Source organism: Crassostrea angulata, chromosome 2 (assembly GCF_025612915.1).
Source record: "Crassostrea angulata isolate pt1a10 chromosome 2, ASM2561291v2, whole genome shotgun sequence".
Classification (NCBI taxonomy): Eukaryota; Metazoa; Mollusca; class Bivalvia; order Ostreida; family Ostreidae; genus Magallana; species Magallana angulata.
Genome location: NC_069112.1, coordinates 73,954,807 through 73,972,425, shown reverse-complemented (window position 1 = coordinate 73,972,425; position 17,619 = coordinate 73,954,807). Strand labels below are relative to the sequence as shown.

Below are 17,619 nucleotides of genomic sequence, written 5' to 3'. Positions count from 1 at the left end.
TTAACTTGTCTGAATAACGGCTAACAACCCCATGAAATGACTAAACAAGTAATAGAATTAGTATTGAGGATTTTATTATAATTGTTTTCCGCTTAAATCGCCATTTGGGTCTTTATTTTTCTCAATAACGGCTAACAACCCCATGACATGACTAAAACAAGTAATAATATTAGTAGTAAGGATTTTATTATAATTTTTTTCCACTTTAATCGCCATTTGGGTCGCCATTTGGGTCCATTTGGGTCGCCATTTGGGTTCATTTGGGTCCATTTGGGTTCATTTGGGTCCATTTGGGTAAATCGACGCACCCTCCTAGAACGAACGAGTTAAGCCACTTCCTGTTTCAAGCCTTGTGGGATATGTTGTCAAATGGCGCTTTCTTCGAAGGAAAACAGTAAGTAAGAAAACAATTTGATGAAATTATTACTTATATCTATACTGAAGCAATGAACAACAATTTTATGCAATGGACTGATCAAAATTGAGTGCTCTTTCGAATCTATGGCGGGTAAAATTCAGAAGGAATGGTTTATAACGTTTCAGCCGCGAGTCAATAAAACATGTTGGCACACGCCGAAATTCTCCGACTTTAGCTGGGATTTAAAACCCTTCACGTTGAAGCACGACTTGTTGTTGTTGGTGTGAAATCGAATATTATTCTTTTGTTTTTGTTAAAAAGTGCTCTGGACACGGTAAGAATTTCGACCCCCCATTGATTACCATCAGGAAATGCAAATTTATGCTATATAACATGGATAAAAATAAAACGAATTATTTAAGATAGCTTTGGTTTGATGATGCTGATATTGTTATTACATCGCAGTCGTAGAACAATCAAGAACAAGAGTTGAAAACTGTTTGTCAAATTGTGATTTTATCTATTAACAAGGCAGAGATGTAAATCTGGATTTTTGAATGGCCGATACTCACAGGCGCTCGTTTCACACAGGAAGTCTATAAACTATACTCAATAACTGTTATTGCACAGTGTATAGTGAATAGACCTCCTGTATGAAGCAAGCGCTTGTGGAGAAAAGTTCTGCATTCCCGATTTTGTATTCTTGTGTTTCGATACAAAACAGCGGGTTTGAGAAATTAAGTACTCACGCATAATAATGATAAACTTTAATCTCTCTCCCATCCTTGTTTTTTTTTCATTTGGTAAATTGTTCTGTCATACTATAGACACTCAAATTGCATCCCCAACTCAACATTAAAATGCAAATGCCAAAGGTTCACATGATTGTAGAAGGTGCAAAAATCGTTGGGGGGGGGGGGGGGGGGGGATTGAAAGATTGTCATTAAATCAATAAATGAAATTTTGGAGCAAAATACATCATGATATATATCCTGCAATCTTATACATAAACCTATATTCTAAAGAATTCACTAGTGGGGTCAGGTATATTTCAAAGTCCAGTGGGGGTTCGGACACACACCTTCTCTAGATCCAGATGTTAGATGTGTCACGAAAATGGGGTAGGTCTTGATGGTCCTCATTTCTTTGACATTTATTGAATATTTACAAAAGATGGAGAGGTTTTCATGTATCCATTTATTTCATCAATAAATTCGAAAATACCAGCCAATATATTTATTCATTGCCATTCAACAAAATGAACTGTGTCTGGGTGGACTGTCACTTCTCTCTAAATCTCAGCAGCAAAATCAGTTTCTGGGGAGTTGGACAATGTATGAGGGGCAATGTATGAGGGGCAATGTATGAGGACCTTTTATGTTTTGTTTGGTTTCTCAAACAAACTTGCAGAATCCCAAGCCTTGGCAAAATATTTAATGCCGAAAAAGCTTGAAAAATTCTGACTTTATCGATCCAAGGTGTTTCAAAATCGGTTACGGGGTGATTTTTTAACGATTCTTTGAAAAATGTTAGTTTTCAATGAAATATATTAAATTAGATAGTGAAAAGAAAATTTTTTTTACATACTTTAAGCACCCGTTAATTCCTTATTTTAGTTAGTACTTAATTGTGCGATTCAACCATTTTGCATCAAAGTCAAGAATATATTGTGAATGTCAAATTTCTATAATAGTTTTAGTTAGTTTACATCTGTCCAAAAAATGAAATTGAGATTTTAAAATCCACAAGATGTGCTCCTTGTGATTTTACAAGAATATTAATTCCTTGCGTTTTATTAGGAATCTATGGTATATCATGTATATACAATGTTGATGCTTCAGTAATAACTTATTTTTTAAATGAACATATTAATTTCTCTTGTAGTATGATGCCAGACATGTAAATAATGAAACCCAAGGTCATCATTGAGAGGTCAAGGTGAAAGATGACAGACAGGAGTGCACTCAACCCTGGCCTGAGCATGATGAACTTTGATGGCCTTGACCTGCAAAATCAACAGGAAAAGGAACTTCAAAGAGAAAGCGAACAGCAGCAAAACGAGGTATGACATGGTAACCATGGTAACTGGACTCAGTTATGGGATTATTTACCTCGTAGAAATATAATATTATTTTACTGCAAAGCGATATTTTGTCGGATCATAGATCTGACATGTGACTTCTTATTCATGCATGGATATGATTGTGTTAATTGAAAAGAAATTTGATTATACATAGGCAATATTGGTACATAGTAATGATGATATGTGGATCTTATGTGGCAAAGTTGCCTCTTTATCACTGACTAAATGATACATCCTTTCCATATAGATTGTACAAGTTAATGATCTTCATTTGTCTGAGTTATTCTTGGAACTTTTTGGGGGGGGGGGGGGGTCAAAAAGTTTCTTTTTTTATATCTTTACCCGGTAATTACCATGACAACAAGATGCTCATTAGTTTGTCCTGGGCTTGGCATCAGCTCAACACCTCTGGATGACTTTATTGGGAGATTGAAAATAATGCTCTAAGCAGAGAAAATTGCAATCTGTGTAAAGCTTAATGAATTCTGCTTTGATCCATCTCATTGGAAAGACACAAGGAGAGTTAAACCTTCTCTGATTGACATTTTGTTCCTAATGGGGTTTGATGAATTATTTTTTTCTTGTTCCCCCAGAGGGTTCGCTAGCTATTTTAATGAAGAAACTTTTCCTATCCTGGTCATTAGGAGTAAGGTGTTTGAAAGTTTTAGTGTATTAATATGCTTAATATGTAGGATGTTGCAGCCAAGAATGAAGTGATAGACGGATATCAATAATTTATTGTGATTTTCTGTGTGAAATGTGGATAAAATGATCAAACTTCAATGGATTGATTTTTAATTTTTTTTTTTCAAGGAGCTGTGTTTTATAAGTGATTTTAAAAGTGAAATGTAGACTTATGATTGGGAAATCACAGTGGTTGAGACTGAGAGTGACAGGGTTCTTTGTTTTCATTGGATATGTATTATAAAATACTTGAAAGGAAGTAAAATTGCATTTAGATGTAGAAGTTTGGTATATAAGGGAATTTATTTTAATATTCAAAAATACCGGTTTAACACAAGTTGTGAGTCACAAAAAACAAATCAGTCGGAGTTATTCTGTTTCCTTGAGAACAGATTTAAAAAAAACGAAAATTGAAAGTGAAAAGGATGATGCTATTCTATCTTATAATCAAGCATTTGATATACTTCCAACATTTTCAAGTGAGAAAAAAGCTAATAAAAATAAGGCCTAAGTGGGATTTATGATCAAGCATGGATGCTCAGAATGTTCATCTTGGAACAGGTCCAGGAAATTTCTATCTGAATCCATTCCTTCTGAGTTCTCTATTAAATGACCTTGATAAAAGGTCAGATCACTGCCCTTGTCAAGGTTACCTGGGGGTCAAAGTTCACCCCGCTATTTTTGATGATATTGGAGATCTGTATGCTCTTTTGACACAGGTAGGGTTTACCTATAAAGTACATAAGTAATCAAGGTTTACTATCAGGGGAGGTAGGAAATGATATCGTATATCCGATTTTTTTTGCATGTTACAAAATTTGTGAAAATGGGGAAAATATGTAGCATTTTTAATTTGCGATTTAAAAAGTTTCTTAGAAAATAGTACAGAATATAATTTCTGCATAATTATTCAATAATTTGCGATTTAAAACACATCATGAAAAAATCAAAGATTAGATTTTCGTAAAAATTACCGGTACTGGATGTACAGTAGTTAACAGCTACTAAAGACAACTATTCACAAATTGCTTACAGACAATTTTATTAGATTTTGAATATGATTTAATATTTTCCCTTCTGTAATTATTTGTCTAAAATTGAGCAAATATTTTTAAGTTTAAAAATTTTCTCCTTTGTGTCGTATGATGCACATTTCCTATTATTTTTGACAGCTGAAGGCACTGTTAAAGGACGCATTTGATGATCTTATAGATGAGGATGACGAGTTTTCTGTCACATCGGATGAGGGCGGAGATTCACGAAATCACAGCCTCCATTTCAGATCCAAAGAAGAAACGTAAGATCATACTTAGATTTAGTTTTTTTTCTCTCTCATATTCTGCATGAACATAATTATTTTTAACAGTGATTTAGAAAAAAAAGTATAATTCATTATGTTTTAATTTACACAATGTTTACTTTAAGAAAAGAGATTGTAAGGGGAAAAAAGTTTTGTAATTACACACCTATTTGATTAAATTTGATAGGTTGACTTAAATTTACATATATATATATATATTGAAGGCATTTAAATTGACTCAGAACATGAATTCATAGATTGCTGAATAGCTGTAGGACTTGAAAGAGGCAATAAAAGAATATTTTCATATTTTGTAATGCAATCATGTTTTTTTTTTTTAATAACCAAGAGAATGATTTCATGTATAGGAAGAAAAGAATTTATGCAGATTGTGTATGAACTATAAAATTTGTGCCTGTAGAGTGATGATCAGGGTTGTCTCTAAGACCCGGGAGTCGGGGAATTTCCCCGCCTAAAGTGACGTGATTACCCGGCTATTATTGCATTTCAAACACAATCTAGCTATAAGGTAGACCTTCAGATCCCCTTCTACTTTTTTATTTCTCCCTTCTACTTCAATTTTTAGAGACAACCCTGGATGATATTAAATTAAATATTTTTATACAGTGAAATTCACCTGTACACACTTTTATGACCTCAGAGCTAAGGTAGTGGACCAAACAATTCCATGCACCGTAGATTGCCTTTGACCTATATCTTTTTTTAAATTGCAGAAAGATGATAAATCAAAATACTATAAAACCATGTTGTTGATCTTTAAATGTTGGTGACTGCACATGAAATACAATGTTACGCTGCAAGTAGATAAAAAATGTGTTTGACCGATACTTTTTTGGTGACTGCAAAGACAAAACATTGTTATACTGTGAGTGAAATAACAAGGATTGTTTTTTACCTAATTTTTTTTGTGCCACAGAGAGACAATTGTAGAAGAGGATGAGCAGCCCTCGGGTCTGTTGTTTGGGAGGGAGGGCTGGAACAGACGGACCTTTCCCCTCCCCACCTCCACCCCCCTCGGGGGACTCCCGACCATCGCTCAGAGCCCCTATGGCTCGATGTCCTCACTGAGACAATCTCAGGACAGTCTCAGGGCATCTCAGGAGCAGCTCAGGGCATCTCAGGAAGGAAGTAAGTGTTGTTGAGTTTATGAGATTTTATTTATTCAAAATTGTTCCTTATGCCCCCCTTTCTTTTGTTCTCACTAATAGTCTCTCCTAAAAGGCTTTCTTTGATAATTCACATTTCAATCATAGTGAAGTTTAATTTGGCATATCAGATATAGATTTAGATAAGGATAAGTCTTGAATAAACACAGGTATCTGTATTTATTCATTATAAGCCTGTAGTAAGTAACATCTCAATTCGTAGTTACATATTTGACCTCACTATTTCATCTTTCAATATGAATACAGAAGCTTTACCGCACACCATTTAATCACAATTCAGGATGATTATAATGTATGTCTTTATTTTGTTAATAAAAAAATTTACTTTTATTTTAGTTTTAAGAAGATCCCACGAGGGTTTGCTTGAGAGCGATGGTTACCATAGTAACAGTGAACAAAGCAGCACCAAATCAGCCAATCACCATCACAACAGGCATCACTTCCACCAAGTACACGACTGGACCGGACAAGACGTGTTTTCACATCCGGGTCAGCCGAACGTTTACACCCCCGCCCACGAGGAGAACAGGTACGTTCCGCACCACGGGTCCTCGGAGGAACACCATCACGGATACCGGGAAATTCCGGAGCGACAGTCTGGAGACGGTGGAGTGGACGACCAATCGGAAGTTCCGGGACACATTCCTGGTCACTACCACTATCAACATCTCTATCACTACGCTGCCTACTACAGGTTCGTATTTCATACCCACCTTCAACAATGGGTCATGGCTAACTGAGTAGGCCAACTGACCCTCGTTTATTTTCTTGAATCAAAGGATTCACCACCAATAAATTTTTTTAAAAAATTTAAATCGATAATTGACAAATGGCTGAGAAGAAAGTTAAACATAAAATTCATGTGATAGTTACCATATTTTGAGATGAAAGCATGATATTTTATTTCTTAATGTCAGTGTTACCCAACAATACTAAATACAAAGCATATACACCTAAACTACAACATGTTATTGCAAGAGGGTAATCTAAATCCTCTCATGGGAAAAGTTTACTTTTTATATTCAGAATATGTATACATGTATGTAGATGAACGTGTAATTGTACTAAACTTGTATGTCTGAAATATGCCTTGAAACACAAAAATAGTTTGATGCAGACACAAAGTTGTATTTGATGCGTATTATCATTTCACTCGTTATTGTTAAAAAGATATATTTATATGTTTTTATTTTCAGAGATAGACATGATGAGGATGAACACCCAAGGACAGACAACCCCTACATGATGTATTCAGACACACCACATTCTCAAGGATACCAGCACACTTTACAGTCAGACCAAGGCTATGTTACCAATGCTACCTCAGTCTCACATGGGCATCCTGCCCATGCCACCCCAATCTCAAGGGGGCATCCTGTTCACTCTTCTCAAGAAGGGGCTGTTCATGATAATGCTCCGGAACGGGACTACAGGGGAGATTATCAGGTCGCCTACAAACGCAGGGAAGACCATGAGGAGAGTGAGAGTGAGGAAGAAGTTCCGGAGGTCAAGGAAAAACGACAGAAACTCGAGGAAGGACAGGACAGCTCTGGTGCTGCACCAGGTATGCAATCAGTCATGTTTGAGAAATAATACTAAATTATACTAAAATTGCATTCAATAAATTTACATTTCATGTATTGTACATATTAAGTTTTAACTTATAAAGAAGGCTTTTGTAAGCATTGTCTGCTGTCTAATCCAATTATGTTTTTGTGCATTATAAGATATGATCAAATGAATTAGTCAGGCACACACAACACATGTAGTGACACATACCAAAATCAGTCAGGATTATTTTGAGGGGATATGATATCCATTCGTTGACAGTTGATTCTTTCTTAAATCATTTTTTTTGGGGGGGGGTGGAGTTTATAGAATTTTAAAAAATGATATATGTGTGTTTATCTTACAGCACTATAAATTTTCTGATATAGATGATATCTGATGAACTCAATCTGAGTGTTTGTCTTAAGCCCCTTTCACAATTGGCGCACGATCAGAGGCGACAAAATATTTGTGCGACCGCAAAAAATTAGATATGAATCGTAAACTGTTGCCGAAATAATCGCATTTGAAAAAGTATTCGTACGAAATTTGCACGATCTAAGCGAGCGTTGTGCGATGTAAATGCAACAAACCTTGCGACATATCTTGCGTCTATATGCGACTGTTGTGCAATGAAAGCGACTGTTGAAAGATAATGCGATAGGATCGCGCGAGAGACCAGGTGATCGGACGATTGAACGTGCGTCAATGCGATTAGACGTGCGATCATGCGTTCCATGGTACGAATGCTCGTGCGAGTCAGAGGGGATATAAACCGCCCATTTCCGACTCTCTTCAGTAGACATAGTTGAAAGCGAGAGATCATGCCGCCCAAGAAGAAACAGAGATGCAGCATCATTTATTATTATACCTCAATATGATTATTCTATTATATCTGATTGGTCTAGAAAGTCACGTGACAGGGCTATTTCATAGGAATGAAAAAGCCGACATGAGCATACGATGCAGACAAAAATGATTAAATCAAAAATATTTAGTCATTATGATTCTCTTTATATCACAAAAGCAACATAACAATGATTCGAAATTATGAAAGAAAAGTAGGACAGTAACATAGGAAATCAAACAATCACGACGTTATTGCGATTGAAAAGTCAGACAATTTTTAGAAATCAACGTATTTTGTTTACTAGTAATCATATGTTGTTCGATATAATAAAACGTTTATTGCATTAATGTTCATATGGCGAAGCCCTCGGTAAATATGATTTTTCTTGGAGTAATAAATCTTCATATTTCCCCCACCACCATGCAGTGCATGTATATTGTCAATTGTGGTTTGAAACAAGGCTGCTTATATAGGGTATATATACTAGTGGCATATTGAGGCTGATAAGTCGTGCAATGATTGTAAAACGTTGCAAGATCACATGAGACATGTTGAGCAACAGTCTCATGGTCGCAAAACACACGCATTTACAGCAGCAATTCATTTTACGACCTTTTAAAATCGTGCATCACTCTTGCGAGTACACAAAACGTTGTAAAACGTTCGTACTAATGTGTTGTTGCACTGCGATAATTTGGATCGCGTTGGGTCGCGTCTGAATAGTGTGCATGTCCACTATTCAGAGGAGACTTGATGCGACCAGTAAAACGTATGCAACAATGCGAGGGCTCGTGCAACGTATGCGAGAGCTCGTGCGAAGCTCGAAAATTTTGATCGCAAAGTGGTGTAAAGTGGTCGTGCGCCAATTGTGAAAGGGGCTTTACAGTACTGTCAATCTAATGATTTAGATGATATCTGAGTGTAACTGTTTGTCTTACAGTACTGTCAATCTAATGATTTAGATGATATCTGAGTGTAACTGTTTGTCTTACAGTACTGTCAATCTAATGATTTAGATGATATCTGAGTGTAACTGTTTGTCTAGTAGCACTTTCAGTTCTGTGATTTATGTGATGCCCGTGTGTAACTGTTTGTCTTATAGCACTATCAGTCCTTTGATTTAGATGATATCTGAGTGTAACTGTTTACCCTACAGTTCTATCTGTACTTTGATTTATCTGTATAATTATCTTACAGTTCTATCTGTACTTTGATTTATCTCTATAATTATCCTACCGTTCTATCTGTACTTTGAATTATCTCTATAATTATCTTACAGTTCTATCTGTACTTTGATTTATCTCTATAATTATCTTACAGCCGGTGCCCTGGATGGTAGACAGCTTGCCCAGCTCCAGATCCTGTACAAAGCCCGGGGCAACAAGCTGGAGGAGATGACCAAGGACTTTGACCAGTACAAGGCGGAGACCAGCCGCGAAATCCGCATCCTGAAGCACCAGATATCACTTGCAAAAGGTAAAAACACCAGATATCACTAGCAAAAGATAAAAACACCAGATATCACTAGCGAAAGGTAAGAACACCAGATATCACTAGCAAAAGGTAAAAGCACCAGATATCACTAGCAAAAGGTAAGAACACCAGATATCACTAGCAAAAGGTAAAAGCACCAGATATCACTAGCAAAAGGTAAAAGCACCAGATATCACTAGCAGAAGGTAAGAACACCAAATATCACTAGCAAAAGGTAAAAGCACTAGATATCACTAGCAAAAGGTAAGAACACCAGATATCACTAGCAAAAGGTAAGAACACCAGATATCACTAGCAAAAGGTAAAAGCACCAGATATCACTTGCAAAAGGTAAAAGCACCAGATATCACTAGCAAAAGGTAAAAGCACCAGATATCACTTGCAAAAGGTAAGAACACCAGATATCACTTGCAAAAGGTAAAATTACCAGATAGCACTAGCAAAAGGTCAAAACACCAGACATCGCTCGTAGAAGGTAAGAATACCAGCTGTCAGTGGTAAAAGGTAAGAACACCAGATATCACTGGTAAAAGGTTAGAATACCAGATATCACTGACAGAAAGTAAGAACTGGCTAAATGTACATGTATGAAAATCATATATCACTGGCTAATTGTATGAACATTAGATACCACTGGCTAATTGTATGAACATTAGATACCATTGGCTAAATGTGTGAGCTCCAGATCAACTCCAGATATCACTGGCTAAAGATAACACCAGTAGTAAATAAACTCTATGGGTAAGACAGAAACCTTGGGCATTTCTAATGCTTTTAAAAACAAATTTCAAATGTCATAGCTTGAAGTCAAATTACAAGCAAAATTCGGAGATCCAACTTCTTTGCTGTGTAAACATTGGATATTGGTATATTATCTCTGACCACAATTACCCTCACTACAAACACTTGATGTTATATCAGTCATCTGAAATAAACTTAAATAACACTTCGGTCAATTTTAATAAATTATATATTAATTATGAACTTGTTATTTATAGGTGAAAAAGAAGGGACTTCCTGCAGTCTAAAGCAAAGTCATGATCTTCTACTGGAGTCTAAAACAGAGAATGCTCAGTTAAAGGGAAAACTACAGGCTACTGAAAGTCAAGTGGAGGCTCTTCAGAGGGGGAAAGATGAGGTAAGTAATTGTTTGTTACAAGGGTAACTATAATCATGTGTAATGGTACATATAAATATACATGTAAAGTAGCGAATATGAAATTTTATTACGAAGTTAGTGAAATGCTTTAATTGTAACTATTGATTTAAATTTTTTGTTACTGGCGTACGACCAGTTCTCGCCGAGTACCATTTCTCGCCAGTACATTGTGACATCATTTTATCAACACATAAAATTATAGACGAAAAATGACTGATGAGAAATGGTACTTGGCGAGAACTGGTCGCACGCCAGTAGTTTTATGCAAAAAAAAAAATGTCTCTTCAAAGGAAACAATAACTTTCACAATTAGTCTTTTCACAAACTTACATGTATGCATGTACTCTTTCTAGGTGTCACTAATATTAAGTTTTATTTCCCATATCTAGGCAGTGAAGAGTTTGCAGACAGCTGAGTCAACTATAGAGACCCTGAACCAGCAGCTCGCTGAGATGGGAGCCTCAGACAGTCTCAGCCGAGCTCGAGTTGAGCACGATCGAGTTTTGGCAGGAGTCCAACAAAGACACGACAAGGAGGTCAAAGTCCTGAAAGAAAAGATCGAGAATCTGACGGACAAACTGAATGAAGTGGTCAGTCACTAGGGCCAATCAAAACTAATTCTTTGTTTCTCCGGCACCACTGTCGCCCCATTATTCCTATGCTGCTGCATTGATTTATTGAATTGCCATTTTAAGAGGGCATGATGGTTGTGGCCATTTTTTAAAACTGTTTTGATCTCCTTTAAAAGAAGAGCTCTGTATTAAAATATAGGAAAAAAATGTTCAGATTTTTAAAGCTAATAAAAATATATGGAATTCTTCTTTACTATAAAATAGTTCATAGCTGAATTAATCAAATCTACAAAAAAAAATTAAGTAGACTTGATGACTGCAATGTTAACCACCCAGCCTCTTAAAATTAGAAAAAGAAATATTTTCAATTTTCAGCAGAAGAAAACAAAATTGATTTCCCCCTTCAAAATTTGCAATGAAAATTAAGTTGAAATATCTACCTGCCTTTGACATCTTATTTTCAAAAGATTTTTCAAAAATTTTGAAAAACATTTTTTTCTGCTAAACTTGTCTCCTCTCTAATCTGGATAATATATTTATCCTATTTTAGATTCTGTTTATGTCAGTTTGAAAATTTTATAGTCACATGCATGTTTTGTAATTGATTAGGGTATAATTTTCAAATTTTGCCAGAGATAGGGGTTGTGAGAACAAATTAACCCTTTATATTGTACCTATCTCACAATTTCTTATTTATTGTTTGGAAAAAAAACCCATGTACATGTAAATTATAGACTAAACATTGTGTATAATCATTGACAGAATGCAGAAAACTCGACACTGAGACAGAAGTTGAACGAGAGCTACAAAGAAGCCGAGAACGTTCAGATCTCGCGAGCCGAGACGATCAATCGTCTCACAAGGAGCCTAGAGGAATCCCAGAAACAATGCCAGATGCTTCTAGAGTCAGGTAGCCAGTCATATTCCCTGTTGTCTTGATGATATTGACATATTTTTAGGGATGGGACCATCTACCCATAAGTGCATCACAGTATTTATTTTGACAATATTTAGATCGATATACTAACCATTATTAGAACGATACCTGACTGAAAGTGTTTCAATTTTCCAAATGTTTAAGTTTAAATTTTTTGCTATTTTTTTGTCCACACTCTTTATTTGAAAGTACAAAGATGGCAGAAAGTTGTAAAAACTGTTATGAAACTAATCTGGAGTGTGGAAAACTCTCAAATTACCTGTTTATGACAAAAATAGTGTACACACCACAAATGAGACTAAAATAATTTGTAATTTCTGCAAAGCTCATTTGAGATATAATGCAATCACTATGGACATGCGGTAACACATCAACAAACTGAATAAATTTGAAACCCTTTATTGTATTTTATTTGAATCATTGAAAGTCTGAAATTTCTGTTTGAAACCTTTATTATTTGTGTATTAAATGTAATGCTAACATACATGATCACTGTAATAAAAGTTGTAACACGTAACATGCACATGCACTAGTTTTACCCTCTCCTTTTTAGCTTCGTCCCATGAGACGAGTCAGTTGAAGATTAAACTACAACAGACCACGGCATCCAAGAAAATCGCTGACGAAATGATCCTCTCCTACCAGGTACGCTATTGATCAATTGATTGAGTGATTGATTGATTGATTGAAGAATTGATTGTTGAATTGAATAAAATCGCAAACAAAACAAAATATTATATATCTGCGTAAAATCGCAAGAAGCACCCCTCCCAGGTTTTAAAACCTTAGCGATTTGATACAAAACAGCAGGATTGCATATTGCGTAATGTAAGGAATTAACAGTAGTCAGAATGATTTGTTAGATTGATTGCTTTCAATTATTGGATTCCATAATTAGTGATTGAATGTTTAGATTATTGATTTAAACTATCAAGTAACGTAACAATGCTTTGATTGATTGCTGAGATTGATTTAAACAGTATGATGCTTTCTTCAGTGATTCATGAGGGATATGATGGCAGCAACATGGCAGAATTTTTTTCGCAATGATCACTACCTTTATAACTCGCATGAATCGTCAAAGAAAGCTTTTGATTGTTTGGGAATTTGAGTCTGACATCATCATTACATTATTATTTCATTATTACATTATTATTTCTTTATTACATTATTATTTCATTATTACATTATTATTTCATGCAGTCTGTGATTCCTCTTAGGTTGCAAAAGGTTTTGACTGATCAATGAACTGTTTCTATAAAGCTGAATTACATTCAATTTTCTTAAGAAATTATAGGAATTATACTTAGCAGATGTAGAAATGAATTAGACTACAAGGTACCATAACAATGCAATGGTTGAGAGTATAAATGTGGGCTTAATGAAACACTATATAACATAATACACAATATTCTTAAGATATAAAGAATATCAGAAGGTTTTGACTGATCAATTAACTGTTTCTATAAAGCTGTGAATTACATTCAATTTTCTTACCATAACAATGCAATGGTTGAGAGTATTAATGTGGGCTTAATGAAACGCTATATAATATAAAACACAATATTCTTAGGATATAAAGACTGTCTAATAGAATGAAAATAATACAAAATATTATTTCTGCGTATTCATTAATTTGCGCTTGAAAAGTGATCGTACAAAAAAAAAAATTAAACCGTCACGAAAATTTCCGGAAATACAGTATTTATTTAACACTGTTTCCTTAGGACGAGATCAAGGACTTGAAAGAACAGCTGAACATGTTTGAGGCGGCGTCGTGTCTGGGTGTGCTCAGTCAAGAGACGACGCGCGACACGATCCACGACGACTCCATGATGGACCTCGGCATCAAGAAACACCTCGACTTTGACGACACGCCAGAACCCGTCAAGTACGAAATCAATATTATTGGGTTTTTTTATAATTCTAATTTCTCAGTGTAATTTAAATTCTATTTCTTAGTTTTATTTCAATGCTGATTTTTTTTCCGCTTAAGGTAAATTTTTTCTTATGATCTACCAATTTTTTTTCTCTGAAAGAATATTTTGAATGGTTGAAATCATAAAGTAGAGATACCATCTTCTAAAAATGTACAACAAAACTCAGTTTTTTGGTTCCAAAACTACTGTGGATAATTTCAATCAAAGCTATAGAAGAGTAATTATGTGGAAAGACAATTTTAATAAGTTTGGGAAGGTTTTTTTTAGAATTATTTATATCCATGGTAAAAAAACTATTAGTGTAGATATGGGTCTTCCATACCCTTGACTTATAATTCTTATGACAGTTTGTCACATGCATTGAAAGCTTATTTTAATTGACAAAATTGTTTATGTAATGACATTAGGCTACAGACCAACAAATGAAGAGTTCGAATACAGCAGAGATTTTAGATAAATTTTATTCACTCTCATTTCATGTTTTTTTCTGAAAAGGGTGTTTTCTCCAAGATTTAAGAAATTTTCGGTTTTTTTTACCTTTGTACACATTATAATGTTCATTTACATGTAATACTTTGTGAAAAATAGTTTCCAGTGCATGCTTGTTAATTGATCTTTTGTTTTCGCAGATTCGTTTCTACTCAGAAAGGAGCCGAGTCACATGACTTGGTGAGCAATCTAAAAATAGAACTGGAGCGCTGTCTGCTCAGCAACAAGGAGAAGAGAATCCAAGTAAATAAGCTTCAGGAGGAACTACGCACATGCAAGAAAGACCTAGAGGAGTTCCGAATGCGCTGCGAGAGAGCAGAAAAGTCCGAGACTGACCTAAAGGTAAATTGACGAGTCATCATTTATCAGTGGGCATCATTTTCATTGATTTGGAAAAATTTGTTTTTTCAAGGATTATACGTTTATATATGTCCTACAAATTGAAATTTACAATACTTTGATAAATACTTCATTTCGTTGCCCAGCTGAACAGTGAACTCAACTTAAAATTAAGTCGGTGCTTATCAAATAATGTTTTAACTATAGTATTTAAATCTTGTTATATTGAAATAAATGGGACTGAGAAAAAGTAACACCCTTCATTGTGTCAGTTGCCATCTCATTGAATTATATTAATTTTGTATTTGAGAAGGGAAATAACTCTTTTTATTTATTTTAAGTTAACAAAAAATCAGAGTTTTTCCACTTTCCAAGCTTTGAAATTTTTGCCCAGGAAATCTACAGGGCAATTTTTTTGGCCATTTCCCTGAAGTGAATGATTTTCGTTGAAATTGTTGACATTCATGGTTCAATGCATTTATAAGCTAGAATATTTACAATTTTATCATGAAACACTTTCAATATTTAGTTGATAATCCTATCCCACTTAATTTCAGTCTAATTTTAGATCTAATTCTATTTCGAATGATATTAATTATATGGTTTTGACTCTTGTTTAGAACATACTGTATTGCTTATTCAAAGTTAATTTAATAATCCCGTCGCGCTTGATTTCAGTCGAAGCTAGAGGACTGGGAGGAGTTAGTGAGGTCGGATGACAAGGTGTCGGCCGTCGAGGCGCGGCTACAGAAAGACATCAAGAACCTCAAACGGGAGAAGGAGGTCCTCTCCGAGGACGTTGAGGTAATTGAGGTGAAATTCCAAATGTTTATTATGTGCTACTCATTAAACGTTGATGATATGCTAAATGTTGAAAGTTGAAGAGATTGAAAGAGGTAGATACAAGGAGCTCTTTTTTTATTGTGGAGGTAATTGAGGTTTGAAATTGTTAATGCTTATCATATGGTACAAAAAATTTCATTATACAAGGATCTAAATAAGAGACTGGAAACTTTAAACTTCCGGTGTGTCGGTTTGAGCGCTCTTTTTCATTGCTCTTGGAATTATTTTTTCATTCAGATTTAAAACCACTTATATGAACAAGCAACCGACATAAAGCATCTGATTTTAAACCTGTTTTTAAGTAGTTTTTACTGGCATTTTAAATAGACACACACAGGAAGTCAGCGCGAAAATATTGAAATGGTGTCCGCACTTTAAAGGTAGTAGATGGGATATTTACGACTCAAGTTTACCTTTCATGACCCCACTACAAATCAGAACATGTACTCATAAAAACTTTGATCATAGATCTAAAGAAAAAACGAGAAAAGATGATTATGTAGGATATTAATAGCTCATGTAGAACTTTAAAGTCTCTCCCCACAGATCAGGACATTTACATGTATTTATAAACAACTTTGATTGTAGGAGCTGAAGAAGAGGCTGGAGGAGGTGGCGTCCAGCGAGGAGAAGTTGTCCGAGATAAACCAACAGCTCACCCAACAGATGTCTCAGATGGTGCGTGAGTACGACCAGGACAAGCGAGAGGCGCTCGACCGGTGCCAGCGAGCGTGCGAGTCCGTCCATGAGACAGCCAAGGAACAACTCCGGCTCACTATGATGGAGGAGTTCACGGCTGAGCAGTCCGAGCTCATCACCAAATATGAGAGGGAGTGTACTCAGCTCAGGTAAGAAAAAAAACCTCCCTCCCAATCCACCTAACACCCCCTCCCCATCCCAAACTACAACCACCAGGCCCCCCCCCCCCCCCACCCTGACAAATACCACCCCCAACTCAGGTAAGAATGTACATCTCCACTGTCTTATCACACAGTTTGAAGGGGGAGGGTACTCAGTTCATGGAAGAATAACCAGTCCCCATCCCAAATATCTCACCACACAAAGTAAGGGGAGATAAATATATACCACCACACCTAACCCCACCTCAACATGTCTTATCATAAAGTACAAGTGAGTGAACTCATCTGAGGTTAAAAGAAAAAGAAAAACCCACCCACTAGCTCTTATCCTAAATATCTCGTCAAAGTGAAAGAATGCACCTAGTTCAAGTAAAAAACCCCCTCCAGACTATCTCACTAACAGAGGAGGAAATGGTTATTGTCAATATTGATCTGTTGTTGAGTAAGTGAATTTGATTTGATTTGGTCGGTGCTGTGTACAAAGGTCATGTTTGCAATATAAACAAGTCTGGGTATGTTTGTATTTTAGAAATGAATTGAACTCGGCCATGAAAGAGGTGGACCAGGTTAAGGAGCTGTATGTCAAAGTCTGCGCGGAGAAAGATCTCCTGGAGGAGAGGATGAAGGAAGAGGGGGAGACAGCGGTGTCCAAGAAGTTACAGGAGGTCAGTAATACCCCCACCCCACACACACACACACACACACATACCTAGGTAAGTGTCTAGAGGGGGAGACAGCGGTGTCAAAGAAGTTACAGGAGGTCAGTAATAACGCACAAACACATGCTAACAATCCCCCCCCCCCTAGACACACACACAAACACACACCTAGGTAAGTGCCTAGAGGGGGAGACAGCGGTGTCCAAGAAGTTACAGGAGGTCAGTAATAACGCACAAACACATGCTAACACCCCCCTCCCCCCTAGACACACACACAAACACACACCTAGGTAAGTGCCTAGAGGGGGAGACAGCGG

The 17,619-nt window shown here is 36.0% G+C and overlaps 1 protein-coding gene across 2 annotated transcripts in view; it reads left to right on the top strand.

Moving 5' to 3' along the window:
- The first annotated feature begins 345 nt into the window (after positions 1 to 345).
- LOC128172154 (centrosomal protein of 152 kDa-like) overlaps positions 346 to 17,619 on the top strand; it is a 39,209-nt gene continuing 21,935 nt past the window's right edge. Inside the window, exons 1-16 of one of the 2 annotated variants that reach the window (XM_052837923.1) lie at positions 346 to 394; positions 2,243 to 2,420; positions 4,298 to 4,422; positions 5,363 to 5,574; positions 5,949 to 6,306; positions 6,809 to 7,176; positions 9,331 to 9,486; positions 10,503 to 10,642; positions 11,053 to 11,253; positions 11,998 to 12,145; positions 12,726 to 12,817; positions 13,900 to 14,063; positions 14,742 to 14,943; positions 15,619 to 15,744; positions 16,372 to 16,631; positions 17,173 to 17,308. In XM_052837923.1, coding sequence (XP_052693883.1) covers positions 2,304 to 2,420; positions 4,298 to 4,422; positions 5,363 to 5,574; positions 5,949 to 6,306; positions 6,809 to 7,176; positions 9,331 to 9,486; positions 10,503 to 10,642; positions 11,053 to 11,253; positions 11,998 to 12,145; positions 12,726 to 12,817; positions 13,900 to 14,063; positions 14,742 to 14,943; positions 15,619 to 15,744; positions 16,372 to 16,631; positions 17,173 to 17,308 — 2,805 coding nt within the window. In that variant the 5' untranslated portion in view covers positions 346 to 394; positions 2,243 to 2,303. Of the gene's footprint in view, positions 395 to 444; positions 693 to 2,242; positions 2,421 to 4,297; positions 4,423 to 5,362; positions 5,575 to 5,948; positions 6,307 to 6,808; positions 7,177 to 9,330; positions 9,487 to 10,502; positions 10,643 to 11,052; positions 11,254 to 11,997; positions 12,146 to 12,725; positions 12,818 to 13,899; positions 14,064 to 14,741; positions 14,944 to 15,618; positions 15,745 to 16,371; positions 16,632 to 17,172; positions 17,309 to 17,619 lie in introns of those variants that run through there. The other variant, XM_052837922.1, reaches the window with a different exon arrangement.